General features: G+C 36.1%; 1 protein-coding gene across 4 annotated transcripts in view; it reads left to right on the forward strand.

The window, feature by feature from the left end:
• The window catches only part of AGL (amylo-alpha-1, 6-glucosidase, 4-alpha-glucanotransferase), a 72147-nt gene that overhangs the window by 11779 nt on the left and 44344 nt on the right, over window positions 1-16024 (forward strand). For 2 of the 4 annotated variants that reach the window (XM_065554272.1, XM_065554273.1), the window contains exons 6-20: window positions 1753-1934; window positions 2171-2282; window positions 3048-3168; window positions 3398-3500; window positions 3603-3700; window positions 5238-5377; window positions 7890-8077; window positions 11448-11571; window positions 11869-12063; window positions 12711-12874; window positions 13475-13576; window positions 13843-13998; window positions 14080-14230; window positions 15646-15770; window positions 15868-15980. In XM_065554272.1, the coding sequence (XP_065410344.1) occupies window positions 1753-1934; window positions 2171-2282; window positions 3048-3168; window positions 3398-3500; window positions 3603-3700; window positions 5238-5377; window positions 7890-8077; window positions 11448-11571; window positions 11869-12063; window positions 12711-12874; window positions 13475-13576; window positions 13843-13998; window positions 14080-14230; window positions 15646-15770; window positions 15868-15980 (2074 nt within the window). The remainder of the gene's footprint in view (window positions 1-1752; window positions 1935-2170; window positions 2283-3047; window positions 3169-3397; window positions 3501-3602; window positions 3701-5237; window positions 5378-7889; window positions 8078-11447; window positions 11572-11868; window positions 12064-12710; window positions 12875-13474; window positions 13577-13842; window positions 13999-14079; window positions 14231-15645; window positions 15771-15867; window positions 15981-16024) is intronic. The other 2 variants (XM_065554275.1, XM_065554274.1) reach the window with 2 other exon arrangements.

Genomic DNA, 16024 nt, shown 5'->3' on the forward strand with positions numbered 1-16024 from the left:
AGCCATCTGCAGACAATGGGAGTCATCAAGATTCCAAACCATCATTAATGGCCCACACTTTACATAATTACAATAGGCCCTCAGAGTTATATTTTATATTTCTAGTTTTAGATACAAGAGTGGTACATTTATACAAATCGGATGATCACACTCAGTAGATTATAAGCTTTGTAATGATACCTTACAAGAGACCTTTTGCATGAAGCATATCCCAGTTACATTATAGTCACTTATTATGTTTTTATAAAACCATATAGACTGCACAACGTCACATCTAGCATAAAACATATTCCAGTTATGTCATATTTACACTCACAAGCGTATTTCTATAAAGCATTATGGCGTGCAAGGTCACCCCTCCCCAAAAAAACCCCAACAAATCCTCAAAAACAGTTAGTAGTTTTTATTAAGCAGCCCATGTTTGTGGTTCCATTGTGATGTAGGGGATTTTGACTCTTCCTTAATATTTATTCCACTTGTTTACCAAGGTTAGAAAATTACTTGTGGATAGTAACTGACACCATCCCTTTTTCCTCTTTCTTTGAGTTAGGTACCACATTTGATTTACTTCAGTCTCCCATGACTCTACTAAAACAATTCAGTGCTAAGAAAACCCACATCTAAAAGTCCTGTAAGAATTATACAGAGGTGAAATCAATAATGTTGAATGAAATTGCTCCCAGAAAAACCCTGTAGAATTTAATAGTGATAATTTTTGTTTGGTTGTTGAGCCATTCTATGGTAATTATAATGCTCTATTAAATTACATAGACTAGTTCAAAAGATCCCATGAAAATAATCATTTTCTATGAAACTCTGTCTAGGACTTTTCCATGAGGAAAGAGAAATGAAGAAATGGGAATTAGATGCTTTCTTTTCTCCTCTTCCATATTCCCCCAGTGATTTATAATCTCTTCCACCCTTTAAGTGTACCCACTGTTACTACAGGCGTAGCCCTGTGTATACTGCAGTGGGTTGCACTCAAATTCTGTGATAAGGACTCCTTGATTTCTGTATTGTGTTCATTTTTAATTTTATTTAAAAGAAAAATCAGTGTTTTTCCTCTATGCTGCCACAGAATGCTACTGCATAGCTTTGTCTTAGAAAACAGGAGTGGTGATGGAGTCTTACTTGAACTGTCATTCAGCTTGCTGCATGCACCAGAGGGAAGGATGTGCTTATTACTCTGTAGCAGTGTTCTGTAATGAAGATTTATGATTTGCCTCCCTTCCCATCACCCCATCTAGTCCAGTGGCCTGATAAGTTTATTTACAGGATAGGGTCATATATAAATCCTCCACTCTGGGTTCACCTTTCCTCTACCCTCCCAGGCATCTAAATCACTACTCTAAAGGTTCTATTTCTTTGGAACATCTTGTATCTTTAGGCCATTTTTTGCACCGTACTTGGGGAGAAATGATATTCTCCCAAGGGGGCTATTCTGAGAGAAATAATGCCCAGCAACCAGTGTGTGTGTGTTATTTTGCAACAAAAAGTGTAAAATTCTCTCTGCTATACTAGAAGTGATACCTGTTTGTCTACTGACTTTTTATAGTCCTATCAAAGATGTTAGTGGAATATAAGCTTTCACATAGCCTGATTCTGCATTAACTGAAGTCAAACCTTCCATTGGAAAAGGAACTGATTTTACCTCCTGTGCTATCCTAAAGTTTTCGTCCTAAGATGTTTGTATGAAACAGTTAAATAATTCATCTTGTTTAATTATTTTTTTTTCTCCTCTTCTTAAATAAGCTGCTAACAGCGAATGGATTAGGGTGCATCCAGAATGTGGTTATAATCTTGTAAATTCTCCCCACCTGAAACCAGCCTGGATATTAGACAGGGCTCTCTGGCATTTAAGCTGTAGTGTGGCTGAAGGGAAATACAGAGATAAGGGGCTGCCTCCTTCAATTGAAAATGACCATCATCTGAATGTAAGTAAATGAGAAATATAGCATTTTACTTTGTAATAATAATAAACAATGTAACTGGATGAAGAAATGTTTAGTTATTTATATTGTGGTAGTGCTTAAAATGTGCTGATGTTTTTCAAACATATAGGAAGACAGTTCCTGCCCTGAAGAGCTTATTTTTTTAATGGCAACATTTAATAGTTTTATAGGACTTGCGTATTGTAAAAGTAACTTTTTTTTTTTTTTTTTTTTTACAGTGTATCCGTAAAATAATTTGGGAGGATATTTATCCCAAGATAAAACTATGGGAATTTTTCCAAGTAGATGTTAACAAAGCTGTGCAGCAATTTAAAACCCTTCTGACTCAAGGTAAAAACATACCTGTTACACATAAGTAATCCTTATACTTCAGTGTGTTATGTTTATCTGGTGCTGGACAAACCTTGTATGTAAACGATAAACACAATTGGGTGGGGAGGAAAAAACAATGTGGGAAGTCTTAACTTAGACGATGTATTGAAGGCAATAGTTTGTCAGCTCATTCATCTACAAAAAAGCTTTGGTAGAAGAAAGTAGGAATGGAAAACGTATGTACGTGTGTGTGTTTTCCACAATTTAATTCATGCTAGAGCGTGGAAAATTAGATATATAATTCTTCTGAAATATTTGTATTGTAATATGGAGACTATCTAAAATAGTACAACATATGAGACAGGTTAGTAGTAGTTAGTGGACAGTATTGCAAGAAACCCACAGAGTATAGTTGATTTTGTTGGTGTGGGGGGGAGGTTTTTTTTGGTGTTGGTTTTCTGTTTGGTTTGCATCTGAGCATGTATTCATCTTGAACACTATCAATTCTGACAAACTTTATTTTTGTATCTTTCATCAATATTCACAATTGACAAGTACTTTAAAGACTACTTTGTCTAAGAATTGAGCTGAAATCCTGACCCGACTGAAGTCAATGCGTGTTTTTGCAATTAACTTCAGTAGACCTGGTTTTTCTCCCTTATTGTCTATATTTCAGTTTCTAGGTAAACTGGAACAGCAAAAACTGTATTATTTGTTTAAGATTTATTCTGTTCGTTGTAAACTTCCTCTCTACAACATTTCGTTTTCAATTTTTTTCTTCAGGTAACAGGAAAACTAAATCTGATCCAAACCAACATCTTCAAATAATTCAGGATCCTGAATATAAGCGACTTGGTTGTACTGTAGACATGAATGTCGCATTGGCAACATTCATACCACATAGGTACTGTAATATTGGGTTTGTACAAGAGAAACTGAACCTTAACTTTAAACTGAAAAATCTAGTATGATGATATGCTCTGGATGGGGGAGGGAATTAGAATTTTCATTCATCAATATTTGAGTTACCTTTGATTATAAATATATGTATTTTTAAAATTTAGGAGCTTTAGACAGGTGTATAGTGATATCTGAACCTAATGGCTTTTAATTGCTGTTTTTCTCTTGTTTAGCAATGGGCCAGCTGCAATAGAAGAATGCTGTAACTGGTTCCAAAAGAAAATTGAAGAATTAAATGCTGAGCAGTTCCAGCAAACTGCCTACCATCAAGAGCAGGTCTTATTAATGTTGCACTTAAATATTGAATTCTTGCTTTCTATTATAAATAATAATTTATTGTATTTTATTGAAATAACACTTAATTTAATGTACTTCCAGGCAGTCACTTGTCTTCTGGAGACTGTGGTTTATGAGAGACTGGCTGACCATGGTCCTAAACAGGGTTCTGTTAGTAGGAAATACCCTTTAGTTACCAGGTATTATGTCTTTATCTTCCTCTCAAAAAACCATTTAAAAATGTTCTACTTTCTTCGATTGACTAGAACTTCTAGATTTGATGTTACATACTATATTATCGGCCTGACTCTGATCATCTTTAAGGCCAGGTCCTACATGGAACTGATCACTGTCATGAACTTCAGCAGTCCTGCTGAACATCTTGCAGGATTTGACCTTTACACTGATATAAGTTAGGAGTAACTCCCCTTAGGTCAATGGAGTAACAATTGTGTAAGAAGAGAAGAATCAGGCCTTATATCTTAGAAACCAAACTATGTGGAACTTATTTTAATTGAGGAAGTATGAATTTGGAACTTCAGCTTTATTTCAGCGAGGGTTAGTGTTTCTTTTGTAAATTGCTTGTGCAAGTTGCACTTATGGAGGAGAGACCATCTCTGGTGAGGTGAATGCAAAATTCAGTAAAAACTAAACCTCACCTTTTTATCATAACCACATCGGATGCCTTACTTATAGTAATTGGGTTCATAGCTACTCTAATTTTAAGACTAAAATCTTCTGTTTTGAAAATGAAATTCTGCAGGCCAGTAGTTCACATTCTGAGCTACACTTAAGCCTTCGCAGCTCTTTCCCCATCTTTCCCCTCCTCCCTTACCCACACAGATGGACAAATGGTCACTAGTAAGACTAAGCACCGATAATGCTTTGTTAGCAACTTCGTTAGCAATGACTGAACTTGATAAGAATTTTGGGTAAAATCCTACCCCCAAAATAGTAGGCATCAGATGTCTCTATAGAAGACAGTATAGTGTTCAGGACTCCATTGAAATCCAAGGGATTTTACAAGGTGTTCGTATAGCGCTCATGCCACATAAGCTGCATAGTGGAGCTTTGCAAGGGTGTGAAGTGCAGCCTGAGGGAAATCGGGTGTGCAGGGGATCCGTTGTATGGTGCTGTTAGAATCTTTGCATTAGTGTGGAAGTAGTGCAGTCCTGCTGTACAGTGCAGTACAGTAGAGAGGATACAATGACCCAAAATCCCTATTTATTGAGCATAATTTGGAATATGGAATAAAACTTAAATTGAACTACTTAAATGCATAAAATTAAGGATATGCATGAGTGTTTGCAGGTATGGGATCTTAAATCCAGATTTTTGAAAGGTATTTAGGCATTGCTGTGCTCAGTGGTGCAATCCATAACTGATTTAGGTGTCTAAATCTAATTTTTAAAAGAGAGTTAGGCATTTAGGAGCCTAAATTCCATTGTCTGTAAACACCTACATACTTTTAAAAATATGGGCCTTCGTCTTCAAAATATCAGTGAACTATCACATTTCAGCAGTTTATCTTGTCATCCCAAGTTATCCAGCTATGTTGCAAAACAGAAAACAGCCCTTCATTTATGTTTTAGCAATAGCAGATACTTTTTACAATGAATAAAAACTAGGTCTTCATGCAACTTACTGGTTGATATAAGGGAGGAGGTATTTCAGTTGTCTTCAAAGATTAAGACAAACTAAAATGCACTTTAAAATAAGTATTTGTGCAATCTCTAGATACTTTACTTACCCATTTAAAGAAATGACCTTGGAAGAAGAAGAACTTCTGATGCATCAGCCTGATAAAGCCTGTCACTTCTTGGCTCATAACGGTTGGGTAATGGGAGACGATCCTCTGAGAAACTTTGCTGAACCAGGTTTGTGAACTGAACTTCAAATCACTTTATAAACAAAGCAAAAAGGGCATTTTTCTGGATCTATCTCAACACAGTTCCAAATTTTAATTGAAAATTGTGCCAGTATATAGCATTTGTGTTCCCATTCAGCATGCTAGTGACACTAAAAATTCGTCCGGATTTAGAGAACGAGTCTTTCAATGTAGATAACAGTCAACTTTTCATTCTCTGGGTGCTGTTATCTTTCCATGTTTATAGCAAACACTGGTAGTACCTACTATAGTTTAAGCTGCAAAACACTTTACTTTCTGAATAGGTAAGAATGGGCTTACGTTATGATCGTGATTTTCTGAGACCTTCACTTTTTTTAAATGAAATTTTCTATGCTTAGTGTCTCTACTTGAAGGGATGCAATTTAAGTTTAAACATATCTTTCCTGGCATTTGAGATAGGAGAACTGAACATAATAATTTCCCCCACTTTTTTTTATTCTCACTGCATTTTTCTATATAGATAACTCAAATACATTCAAACTTTGAGGGCCAGATCCTCAGTTTTGCCTTCAAGGTACCCTCCACCCCACAATTGTCTTAAAATAAAATCTACAGGTGATCTGAGAATTTATTTGGAGAAAACTCAGAGCAGTGAAAGTTTTTGTCTAGTGCAATGGAGTTTTAATTCCAATTCAGGAACCAAACTGTATCTTCACCTGCACAGTCTGGTCTCTGATCTTGGATTCTCTTATTCCCTTCCCCCTCTGGAAGTTTTGCTAACGACTAAACTGAGAACATTGATGTCAGTGCTAAAGGAAGGAGTGGGGAAGCTCCGTAAATCTAGCTGGCAACTGCTCACTCTTAAAGGGAGACTCATAAATTTACTGAGTGCCTGTCAGAGCTCTGCCAATAGGCACTTTCAGTATGTAGTTCTTAATTGTTGCAGAATAATTGACTTCCTTTTTTTCTGTATATATTCTCTTTAAAAGTCAAGGCATAGCTGAAGATAATACATGTTTGTCCAGTGTGGAATTAATTTTTTTTTTTACTCATTCTTCAGTTGGCTGACCTTTCCTGTTGGCAAATATACACATATTTGGCTAGTGCAGTTGTCTCCCATTGTCTAGTTTTCACTAAATGGGTGAAATCTTGGCCCCATTTAAAATCAATGGGAGTTTTACCATTGAATTTGGGGGTTCCAGGATTTCAACCGGGTGTTTTAAGATACTTGTGTCTCAATATATGACAATCCTTTGTATTCTCCATTAAACCAGTTTGCCTTAAGGGGCCACTAACCCCATGACTTGCATACTTCCATTGATCAGACATTGTGTGGTGATGCACAGGTAACTGCAGTGCAGGCTGTCAGTGTGTCATAGCTCTCCTTTGATAGCAGTTAACAGGTACTTGCTAGGACCGAAATGTTTGGAGGGAAAAAATTCACAATGAGGCACAACCACAGAAATAGCAGAAGGAGATGTTTGAAGTGGCGCAGCATTAGTTTCTCAAGTGTGTACAGAAAGTTTTCCTTATGGTTCATGACTCAACATTTTTTACTTTGCTAACTGAGTAGAACAGTGAGAATAAGAAGAGGTTATTATAGAATGAAAGCAATCATCAGACCATCAGAACTCCTTATTTCAAATGACTCTGCATTTGACAAACAATATGTTCCTTGTGCATGATTGATATTCGGTATTGGCTGTCAAGTCAGTTGGGTAATTGCTTACAAAGTAGCTTCTGTAGCCTTCTTGGATGTCTTCAATAGATCATAAACACCTTTTTCCTTGTCTGATTCTGACAAAATACTTGTAATTAAATCTTCAAGGGCTGTGCCTTGTTAAAATAGTAGAAAATCTCATGTTTTGCGTTGGAGTGGAGCATCCTTTACAGATACTTTGTAAAATTTATACTGATCACATTTAAGACTGCAATAAGTGAATAAATGAAACAGATTAGGAGTACAATTTTCAAAGTCATCTCAGTGACATAGATGCTTTTTTCAAAATGTAACCCTAGATTAATAGGAATAGAAACTGCTGTTAAAATAGATTAAATTTTAAAATTGAGGCTGTTTATATTACACACAGAGATGCCAGTATGAACCTGTTCACTGTCAATATTTGCTGTCAGTATTTGAATTATTGTTTTGTAGATAACTGAAAATATGGAAAAGATTGTAGAGAAAGGGAGACCTTTCATGGAGTTTGAAGTGCTATTAATTTTAATGCCCAGTGTACCGTTTTCTTTTATTCCATTTAATGTACCATTGTTGTATCTTATTTGAAATTTAAAATACAAATTGGTTTGTTTATAGAACTATATAAATATCAGTAGAGATCTTAAATGCACCTTTAATATAATCTGATATGGGGAGCTGTAATTTAGTGTACAGTACATAATTTGGGAGTTGATATGGTATAGTTAGGAATCTTGTTTTAATATTAATTTTTTTTACTTCTCTAGCCATAAACTCAATGTGTCATATGCACGTGGTACCAGTGATGTATTGTAGCTAAATGAATTTCTTTTCTTTACAGGTTCAAATGTTTACCTAAGAAGAGAACTTATTTGCTGGGGAGACAGTGCCAAACTGCGCTATGGAAATAAACCAGAAGACTGCCCTTATCTGTGGGCACATATGAAAAAATACACTGAAATTACTGCCAAATATTTCCATGGAGTACGTCTTGACAACTGTCACTCAACCCCTCTTCATGTAGCTGAGGTGTGGAAAGACTAGGCATTTTTATCATAAAGTTGTTTTTTGTCTGTGAAATAAGATTCACAGTGCTGTTTGTGATGGAAGCCTGTGTATGTCCGCATAGCAAAAATTGCTCATGCATTAGCCTATCCAAGCTAGCTTGAATCCAGGTAATGCAGATAACAATAGCAATGAAAGCCAGCACAGGGTTCACAACAGGCTAGTGAGCTGAGTGCATATCTGGGGTCCATGCCAGGCTTGAACTACCTGTGCTGAAGCCTATGCTTGTATTGTCTTCACTATTGTTGTTACTTGTGCTAGCTGGATTCAAGTGTTTTAGAGCCATACCTTCTGTATCTCCAGTCACAGAGCTTTATGTCAGAGAATATTGTTTTAGGTGTGGTATGAAATTCCTTGAAGTTTGTCTATTTTTTTTCTACTTTCTGATGAATGCCTTCTCTCCTCAAGACAAAATCACTCTTTAACAATATAGGCTACTCCTATGTAACTTATTGTAATTGGTGTTGTCCTTTGTGAATGTGACGGGTTGGATCACAGAACCCCCCTTGGGAGCTGTCAACCGATGTGCCAGGACTACTTCTATTCCTGTTTTCCCTGCCAGCTCAGGACTCCAGCACCCTGTCTTGCTGAGCCAGACACTCCCGTCTGCTCCAACACAGATCCAGGGTCTGAATTACCTGCCCCAAAGCTGCAGGTTTACCTGAAAACGGCTCACAGAAGTGTGCTTGTCTATAGCACTCAGATGCCCAACTCCCAATGGGGTCTAAACCCAAATAAATCCGTTTTACCCTGTATAAAGCTTATGCAGAGTAAACTCATAAATTGTTCGCTCTCTATAACACTGATAGAGAGAGATGCACAGTTGTTTGCTCCCTCAGGTATTAATACACACTCTGAGTTAATTACTAAGTAAAAAGTGATTTTATTAAATACAGAAAGTAGGATTTAAGTGGTTCCAAGTAGTAACAGCCAGAACAAAGTAAGTTACCAAGCAAAATAAAATAAAATGCGCAAATCTATGTCTAATCAAACTAAATACAGATAATCTCCCCCTTAGAGATGCTTCAGTAAATTTTTTCCTCAGACTGGACACCTTCCAGGCCCGGGCGCAATTCTTTCCCCTGGTACAGCTCTTGTTCCAGCTTAGGTGGTAGCTAGGGGATTCTTCATGATGGCTCTTCTCTTCACTTTGTTCTGTCCCTCTGGGTTTCCCCCACCCCCCTCCCCACTGGAAAAGCACAAGGTTAAAGATGGATTCCAGTTCAGGTGACATCACATGTCCCTGAAAGACTTCATTACCCACTTGACAGCACACAGATATACAGGAAGACTCACAGGTAAAACACAGCCATCTGCAGACAATGGTCCTGGTTAATGGGAGTCATCAAGATTCCAAACCACCATTAATGGCCCACACTTTGCATAATTACAATAGGCCCTCAGAGTCATATTTTATATTTCTAGTTTTAGATACAAGAGTGGTACGTTTATACAAATAGGGTGATCACACTCAGTACATTATAAGCTTTGTAACGATACAAAGAGACCTTTTGCATGAAGCATATTCCAGTTACATTATATTCACTTATCATGTTTTTATAAAACCATATAAACTGCACAACGTCATAGTGAATTAATATTTTGACACTTGAATCTAATTATTTTGTGTTAGATTACTATGGAAAATATTTTTTCAAAGCTGTGTCTGATCTAGCATAGTGTGAGTGGCTATCCAACTAGTTCTCCCAGATGCATTTTTTTTCCAATTAAAGTCTAGTTAATGAATATTTTCACAATAGTTATTTTTCTGATGACTGTATCAAAGCAGGATTGAAACTAATTGCAGATCTATAAGTCTCTTCTGCATTTGGGGAAACAAAATATTGATTCAGTTAAACCAGTTCTCACCCCCCTGGGAGCCATAGTGCAGACAAACCTCCCACAGCTAGACGTGCTGTTACACCATTTGAATTAGACCTGCTTTTCAGCAGGTTTAACTGAACTGCTCATAAAAGAAGGCATAGCCATGAGACTCTTGTATAAGGGTATGTCTACTCTTAAAATACTACAGTGGCACAGCTGCGCTACTGTAGCACTTCTCTGTAGATTCTGCTTACACCAACTGGAGAGGTTCTCCCATCAGTGTAGTTAATCCACCTCCAAGAGGCAGTAGCTAGGTCAACAGAAGAAGTCTTCCGTCAACCTAGTGCTATCTAGTCCGGATCTTAGGTTGACTTATCAGCACTGCTCAGGAATGTGAATTTTTCATACCCCTGAGCAACGTAGTTACACTGAACTAATTTTCTAGCATAGACCAGGCCTACCTCTGGTTTAGCTGAAATGGCGGTAGAACTGATAAGAATTTTTTTTTGCACATTTCTCCAGAGTAGACATGGATATATCAAGTCCAGTACTGAGTGTCACAAATGTCATTTTTCATCAACAGTGGGTGCAAATGAGCATGAATTCGTTTTCAGCAACTTTTCATAGTTATGCTAGTGTTTCCTATAATGTAAACTCTTGTTGCCGACCTAAACTGTGTTTCATTGTAGCCTTTCACAATTGGTAAAGTATAACCTACAACAATATAGTTTGAAAGGGTTATTTTTAAGGGTTCTGCTTGGGTTTTTTTTCTTTTTCTTTTTTTACCTTAGGACTTTTCTACACAAACAGCTGCACCAATATAACAAAATTAGTTTCTAAATCACACCCCTTTGTGTGACATGCTTAGATGTTAATGCAGTTTCTTAGTAAATTAAGCTAAACTAATATGAGGCTGTCTTAAACTGATTTCAGAATGTCCACAGACAGGTGTTGCACAGATTTAAATCAGTTTAGAAATTATTTAAATTAAATCAGTACAGTTTCTAGCTGTAGACTGGGCCTTAGAAATATGAAATCTCATTTTCTCTGCTTTTGGTCCTTGAAGGTGCAGAGGACTAGAATGGGAACTTTCTCACCCTTAATTTAAGTATTGGTGGTGTATCTTAAACAGAGATCTTTCCTCCCAAATGTTTGTTCATGCAATTGAGTTTAAAAGGTATTGACAAAAACAAGCAAAAAAACCCTAAAGTTTGAAGTAGTTTGACTAAAAATCCTGTGAGTTTTCAAATTATTCAGGAGGCTTTCCAAATAATCTTTATCAAAACCATATCAGATCTTGTAAATGTTCACAAGCACACCATGGGGGTCTAGCTTTTTTGCAATAAATACTGTATATTTATTGAATTCAGTATATTTTTGTTTTCTTGAACAAAATTGTTTAAGAACTCAACTATGTATGGTTAGCATGCATATTAATATATTATGGTATATGCCTAGGTTTCAAGGGGCTTTTGATGAAGATAATTAAAAAGTTTATTATGATCTATAGGAGATGCTAGCAGCAGCCAGGTCAGTCAGACCTAATCTTTATGTGATAGCTGAACTCTTCACGGGCAGTGAGCACATTGACAATGTCTTTGTCAACCGCCTGGGAATTACCAGTCTTATTAGAGGTACAATAGACACCTGAAAGCCATATAGGATTGCTATATATGGTTCAAAGTTTTTAATGTGAAACTAACATTGGTTTGTTTTTTATTCTTCTTGTATGTTTGTCCTTTGCAAATTCAAACATCTTTCCTTCTTCCTTTTTCTTTTAACTCCTCCGTCTGTTGTATCCTTCTATTCCTGATTCGGCTTTTTCAATTTGTTAACTTTTGTACAATTGAACTTGTTTGATTTCTTCCTATTTTGGCTTTCCATTTTGTCTCTGCTGCATGGCATTTCCCTGCTGCCCAATCCATGCCTAGCCTTGTATCCTTTCTTTTTTTCTGTTCTGCCTTTTCCTTTTCTGTGGCTTCCTTGGCTGTGCTTTTTGCAGTACATGCTGGACACAGCTAGAAAACTGCGTGCTGATTTGTATGTAGTGGCTGAGCTGTTCACAGGAAGTGAGGAGTTGGACAATATCTTTGTGACTAGATTGGGCCTTAGCTCCTTAATAAGAGGTAGGCTTGCTATGTGTGTGGTTCCCCATCACCTCTGACACTGCATGTATGGTATGCCATTTATGAAGAAACTGTCATGTATTGAACGTGCACAATTTATCATATTTCATGTATTTAACAAGTGCTCAAAGATGCATTTAATATTATGGTTTGTTTTATATTTATCTATTTAAGTATGTTATTGCATCATAAACTGAGAGATGCATCCCATGTGTAAGAGGCCTAAAAGGAATTGTAATATATATCTCAATCGGGAAAGGTAGGAATATTTGTGGCATAGCTTTCCCATACTTCCTGCTGATTGGTGGGTGGTTTTTTTCTTTTTTTTTTTTCTTTTTTGTTTTTTTTTAATTAGTTGATCACCTCCTCTGAAGCCGGGTGGACCTTGGAAAGGGGATCCTAACTTTTTAAAAAAAAATTTCCCTCTTCCACCCTAACACATGATGATAAACTACATAGTGGATGCCCTCAAATTATGGACACACTGCCTATAATTAAAGTTTAATGTTCTATTCATATTATTCATTAATATCTTTGATTATTTAACATGCCAAATGTAAAACCATTTATTATAATCTCTTTATTGGATATCCTTTAGTTATGGTAGTAATTCTCCTGTAAACACTCATGCAAGTTTTGTTCTGTAGAGGCAATGAGTGCCTATAACAGTCATGAAGAGGGAAGATTAGTTTACCGCTTTGGAGGAGAACCAGTTGGGTCTTTTGTTCAGCCGCGTTTGAGACCTTTAATGCCAGCTATTGCACATGCACTGTTCATGGATGTTACACATGATAATGAATGTCCTATTCAGGTGAGCACTTAAGTTATGTTAGATTTTCATGTTAAATACATGTTTTTTGTACTGTGATTCAGTCATGCCAATTCATAAGGGTTATGTAAAATGAAATTACTGTTGAATGGTGTTTTGGAAAGACATAACTGTAGTTAAAAGGTTGCATGAAATAAGTGGAATTGTACAGTAGTTCCCACTGCCTTTCAACCTTTCTGTCCCTTTTGGGAGAGAAGCATAAAAGCTACTAAATATATCCTGTTTTGACTCTTGCATGTCCAGCTATTATGAACCTAATAATGTTTACCTGTTCTCTCAAACTTATCCTGGGAAGGATAGAGTGGGTAATAGTGGGAGGATCGGAGGAAGATTGCTGGGGATAGGGATGACATTGTTAGGAGCTCTGCTCTTTTAAGCCTTATGTGATGATTTTATTTGCTTGTTTGTTTTAAATAAAAGCCTGTAGAAGTTTTAATCTGTGATTACAGTGTGATAAGCACATCGATAAACAATGAGTTTTTCTGTAAAACTGGGTTTTCTATGTGCTGTATCTATGTGTTTGGAAGGAAATAAGAAGATGATAGACTAGATTCATTTTACTGTTTTTATTCTTATCAATAGCACCGATCTGAGTATGATGCTCTTCCCAGCTCAATGATTGTGTCCATGGCATGCTGTGCTACAGGAAGCACCAAAGGCTATGATGAGCTAGTACCACACCAGGTCTGTCTCTCCTCTTTAAAACTTCAACTGGACTAATTTTTTTTTTTAAGTGAATCACTACTATAATACTGGAACACACATATTAAAGTATATACAATAACTTGGGTGACTTACTCATTTAAAATTTCAAGTAGATATCTTATTAGCTATTTCACTATATCAGTGAAAAATGAATTTGTAATATTGTGTGTGTGTAAGTAAAATATGGTATTTCCAATTATTTTTCAGAATAGTTGATGTATGGCTAAAGTTTAATTTATTTGCAGATTTCTGTAGTCTCTGAAGAGAGGTTTTATGCCAAATGGAATCCAGCAGCAACACCCTCTACTCCTGGTGAAGTTAATTTCCAAACTGGAATTATAGCAGGAAGGCTGGCCATGAACAGGCTGCACCAAGAGCTGGGAGCCAAAGGCTTCATTCAGGCAAGAAATTGAAGTAAAATGTTTCACTCATTTAAATTTATTTTCAGAATAAGAATGTGTGTTAATTTATGTATTTTGTAGGTGTTTGTGGATCAAGTTGATGAAGATATAGTAGCAGTGACTAGGCATTGTCCTAACACACACCAATCTGTAGTGGCTGTGTCTCGTACTGCTTTCAGAGATCCTAAAACCTCCTCCTACAGCAAAGAAGTGCCTCAAATGTGCATCCCAGGTATTCAAACCTGTTTTTGAAGAGTTGACAATATCAAGGAAATTTAAGTTTAAAGCTGAAACTCTGAGTGATTGACAGACTCCATACTTGTCAGGATGAGTCTAGTTGTTGAAAGTTATGTGATTAGTACGCAACATTAGGTACCTTTATATGCTTTAATATCTATGCATCACAAATAGTTAAAGGGACACCAACTTGAAGAAATCACTTTTGACTTTAAAAAAGATACGTCATCTGCCCCAATATCCCCATGGAAATGTTGTGATTTTATTTCCTTTCTTGCTGTTTGTGAATGAGCCAAACAAACAGGGAAAACTAATTAACTCTAGCAGAAAACCACTGGAACTGACTATATGAAAAGTGTCTTTTTTTTCTTTTTTTGTCCGTATACAGCAATCTTAATATCTCCTTTTACAGTATTTTTAAGTGTTACTAGTAGTTATAGGTAAAAAAAATTTCGATGTGTGGGTTTAAGTTGGTTGAAAGTGGTAGTTTAAAAAGAAGCAGCCAAGTGAGTAAGAACTGGCACAATAAATCGTAGATATGTATTTTTGCAGGTCCATAAGACTTACAGTAGACAGCATTAGATAATTGAGCATTCTGCATTAAAGTGGATATTTGATCTGACCTGGTGTAAATTTCTGAAGGAGCCATTGCAATTTTTCATATTAACCTTTAGTAAGGACCCAAATCTGCAAACATTTCTTCACTTGCTTGACTTTCCTCACATGGTAGTTCCACTGAAGTCAATGGAACTGCTAAAATGCTTAAAGTTAAGCACGTGTGTAAGTGATTGCAGCATTGAAGGCTTAGTTTTTAGATCATGAATGGATAGAGCAAATAAGGTCTTGAATGTCAATGTGGTTGCTCTTTGTATTTAAAAACTGATGTCTTCTGTTTAAAATAAAATCTGTGACTGCTGTTTGGGAAGTGGTGCAGAGCTTTGCCCAATTCAGAACCCCCAAATAGTCACATCTAGCAAGTCACCTGTTGGGTTTAATACTGCAGGGTCACGCCCTTATTCGTAATTTCATGCTGATATATCCCCAAAACTCATTGTGAGTTAGGAAAGTTCTATCTTAGATTACATTATGGCCAATAAGTGTATAGTGAACATGTTTAATCAATCAAGATTGAGTCACTGTAATGTACAGAGTAGATAGATAGATAGATAAATAAATATATAAAATTCCTTTCAGATCTGTCAAATGTATTTAGTAATTTAACTGTGCAATTGAGACATGCATTTTCTATAGCTAAACTCAAAAATCTTGTTTAGTTTGTGTTTCAAGCAAGATTTAAACTTATTTGAAAACCAAGAATACCTTTTATTTATTTATTTATATTCACTAACAATAATTTTGTTTGCGTGTATGTATTTTAAGAGTTATGATATGTGATTTAACTGTTTATAGGCAAAATTGAAGAGGTAGTACTTGAGGCTAGAACTATTGAGAGAAATGTTAGTCCTTATAAAAAAGATGAGCATTTTATCAACGGATTACCTAATTACACAGTAGAAATCAGAGAACACATCCAGGTAACTACAATCTTTTCTCTATACTAGTAGATGCAACAATTTTTCAGAGAAGGAAAACTGAATTCATTATAGTTTCAACTGTTTCTTCTTTTCTAAGATCCGAGAAAGTAAAATTATAAAGCAAGCTGGAACTGCCATAAAAGGTCCCAATGAATTTGTTCAAGAAATAGAATTTGAAAACTTAACACCAGGAAGTGTGATAATATTCAGGTATATGATGATGATTATCAACTTACTAAATGTGTGTCAATTAG

This window comes from Chrysemys picta, chromosome 8 (assembly GCF_011386835.1).
Source record: "Chrysemys picta bellii isolate R12L10 chromosome 8, ASM1138683v2, whole genome shotgun sequence".
In the NCBI taxonomy this organism is placed as follows: domain Eukaryota; kingdom Metazoa; phylum Chordata; order Testudines; family Emydidae; genus Chrysemys; species Chrysemys picta.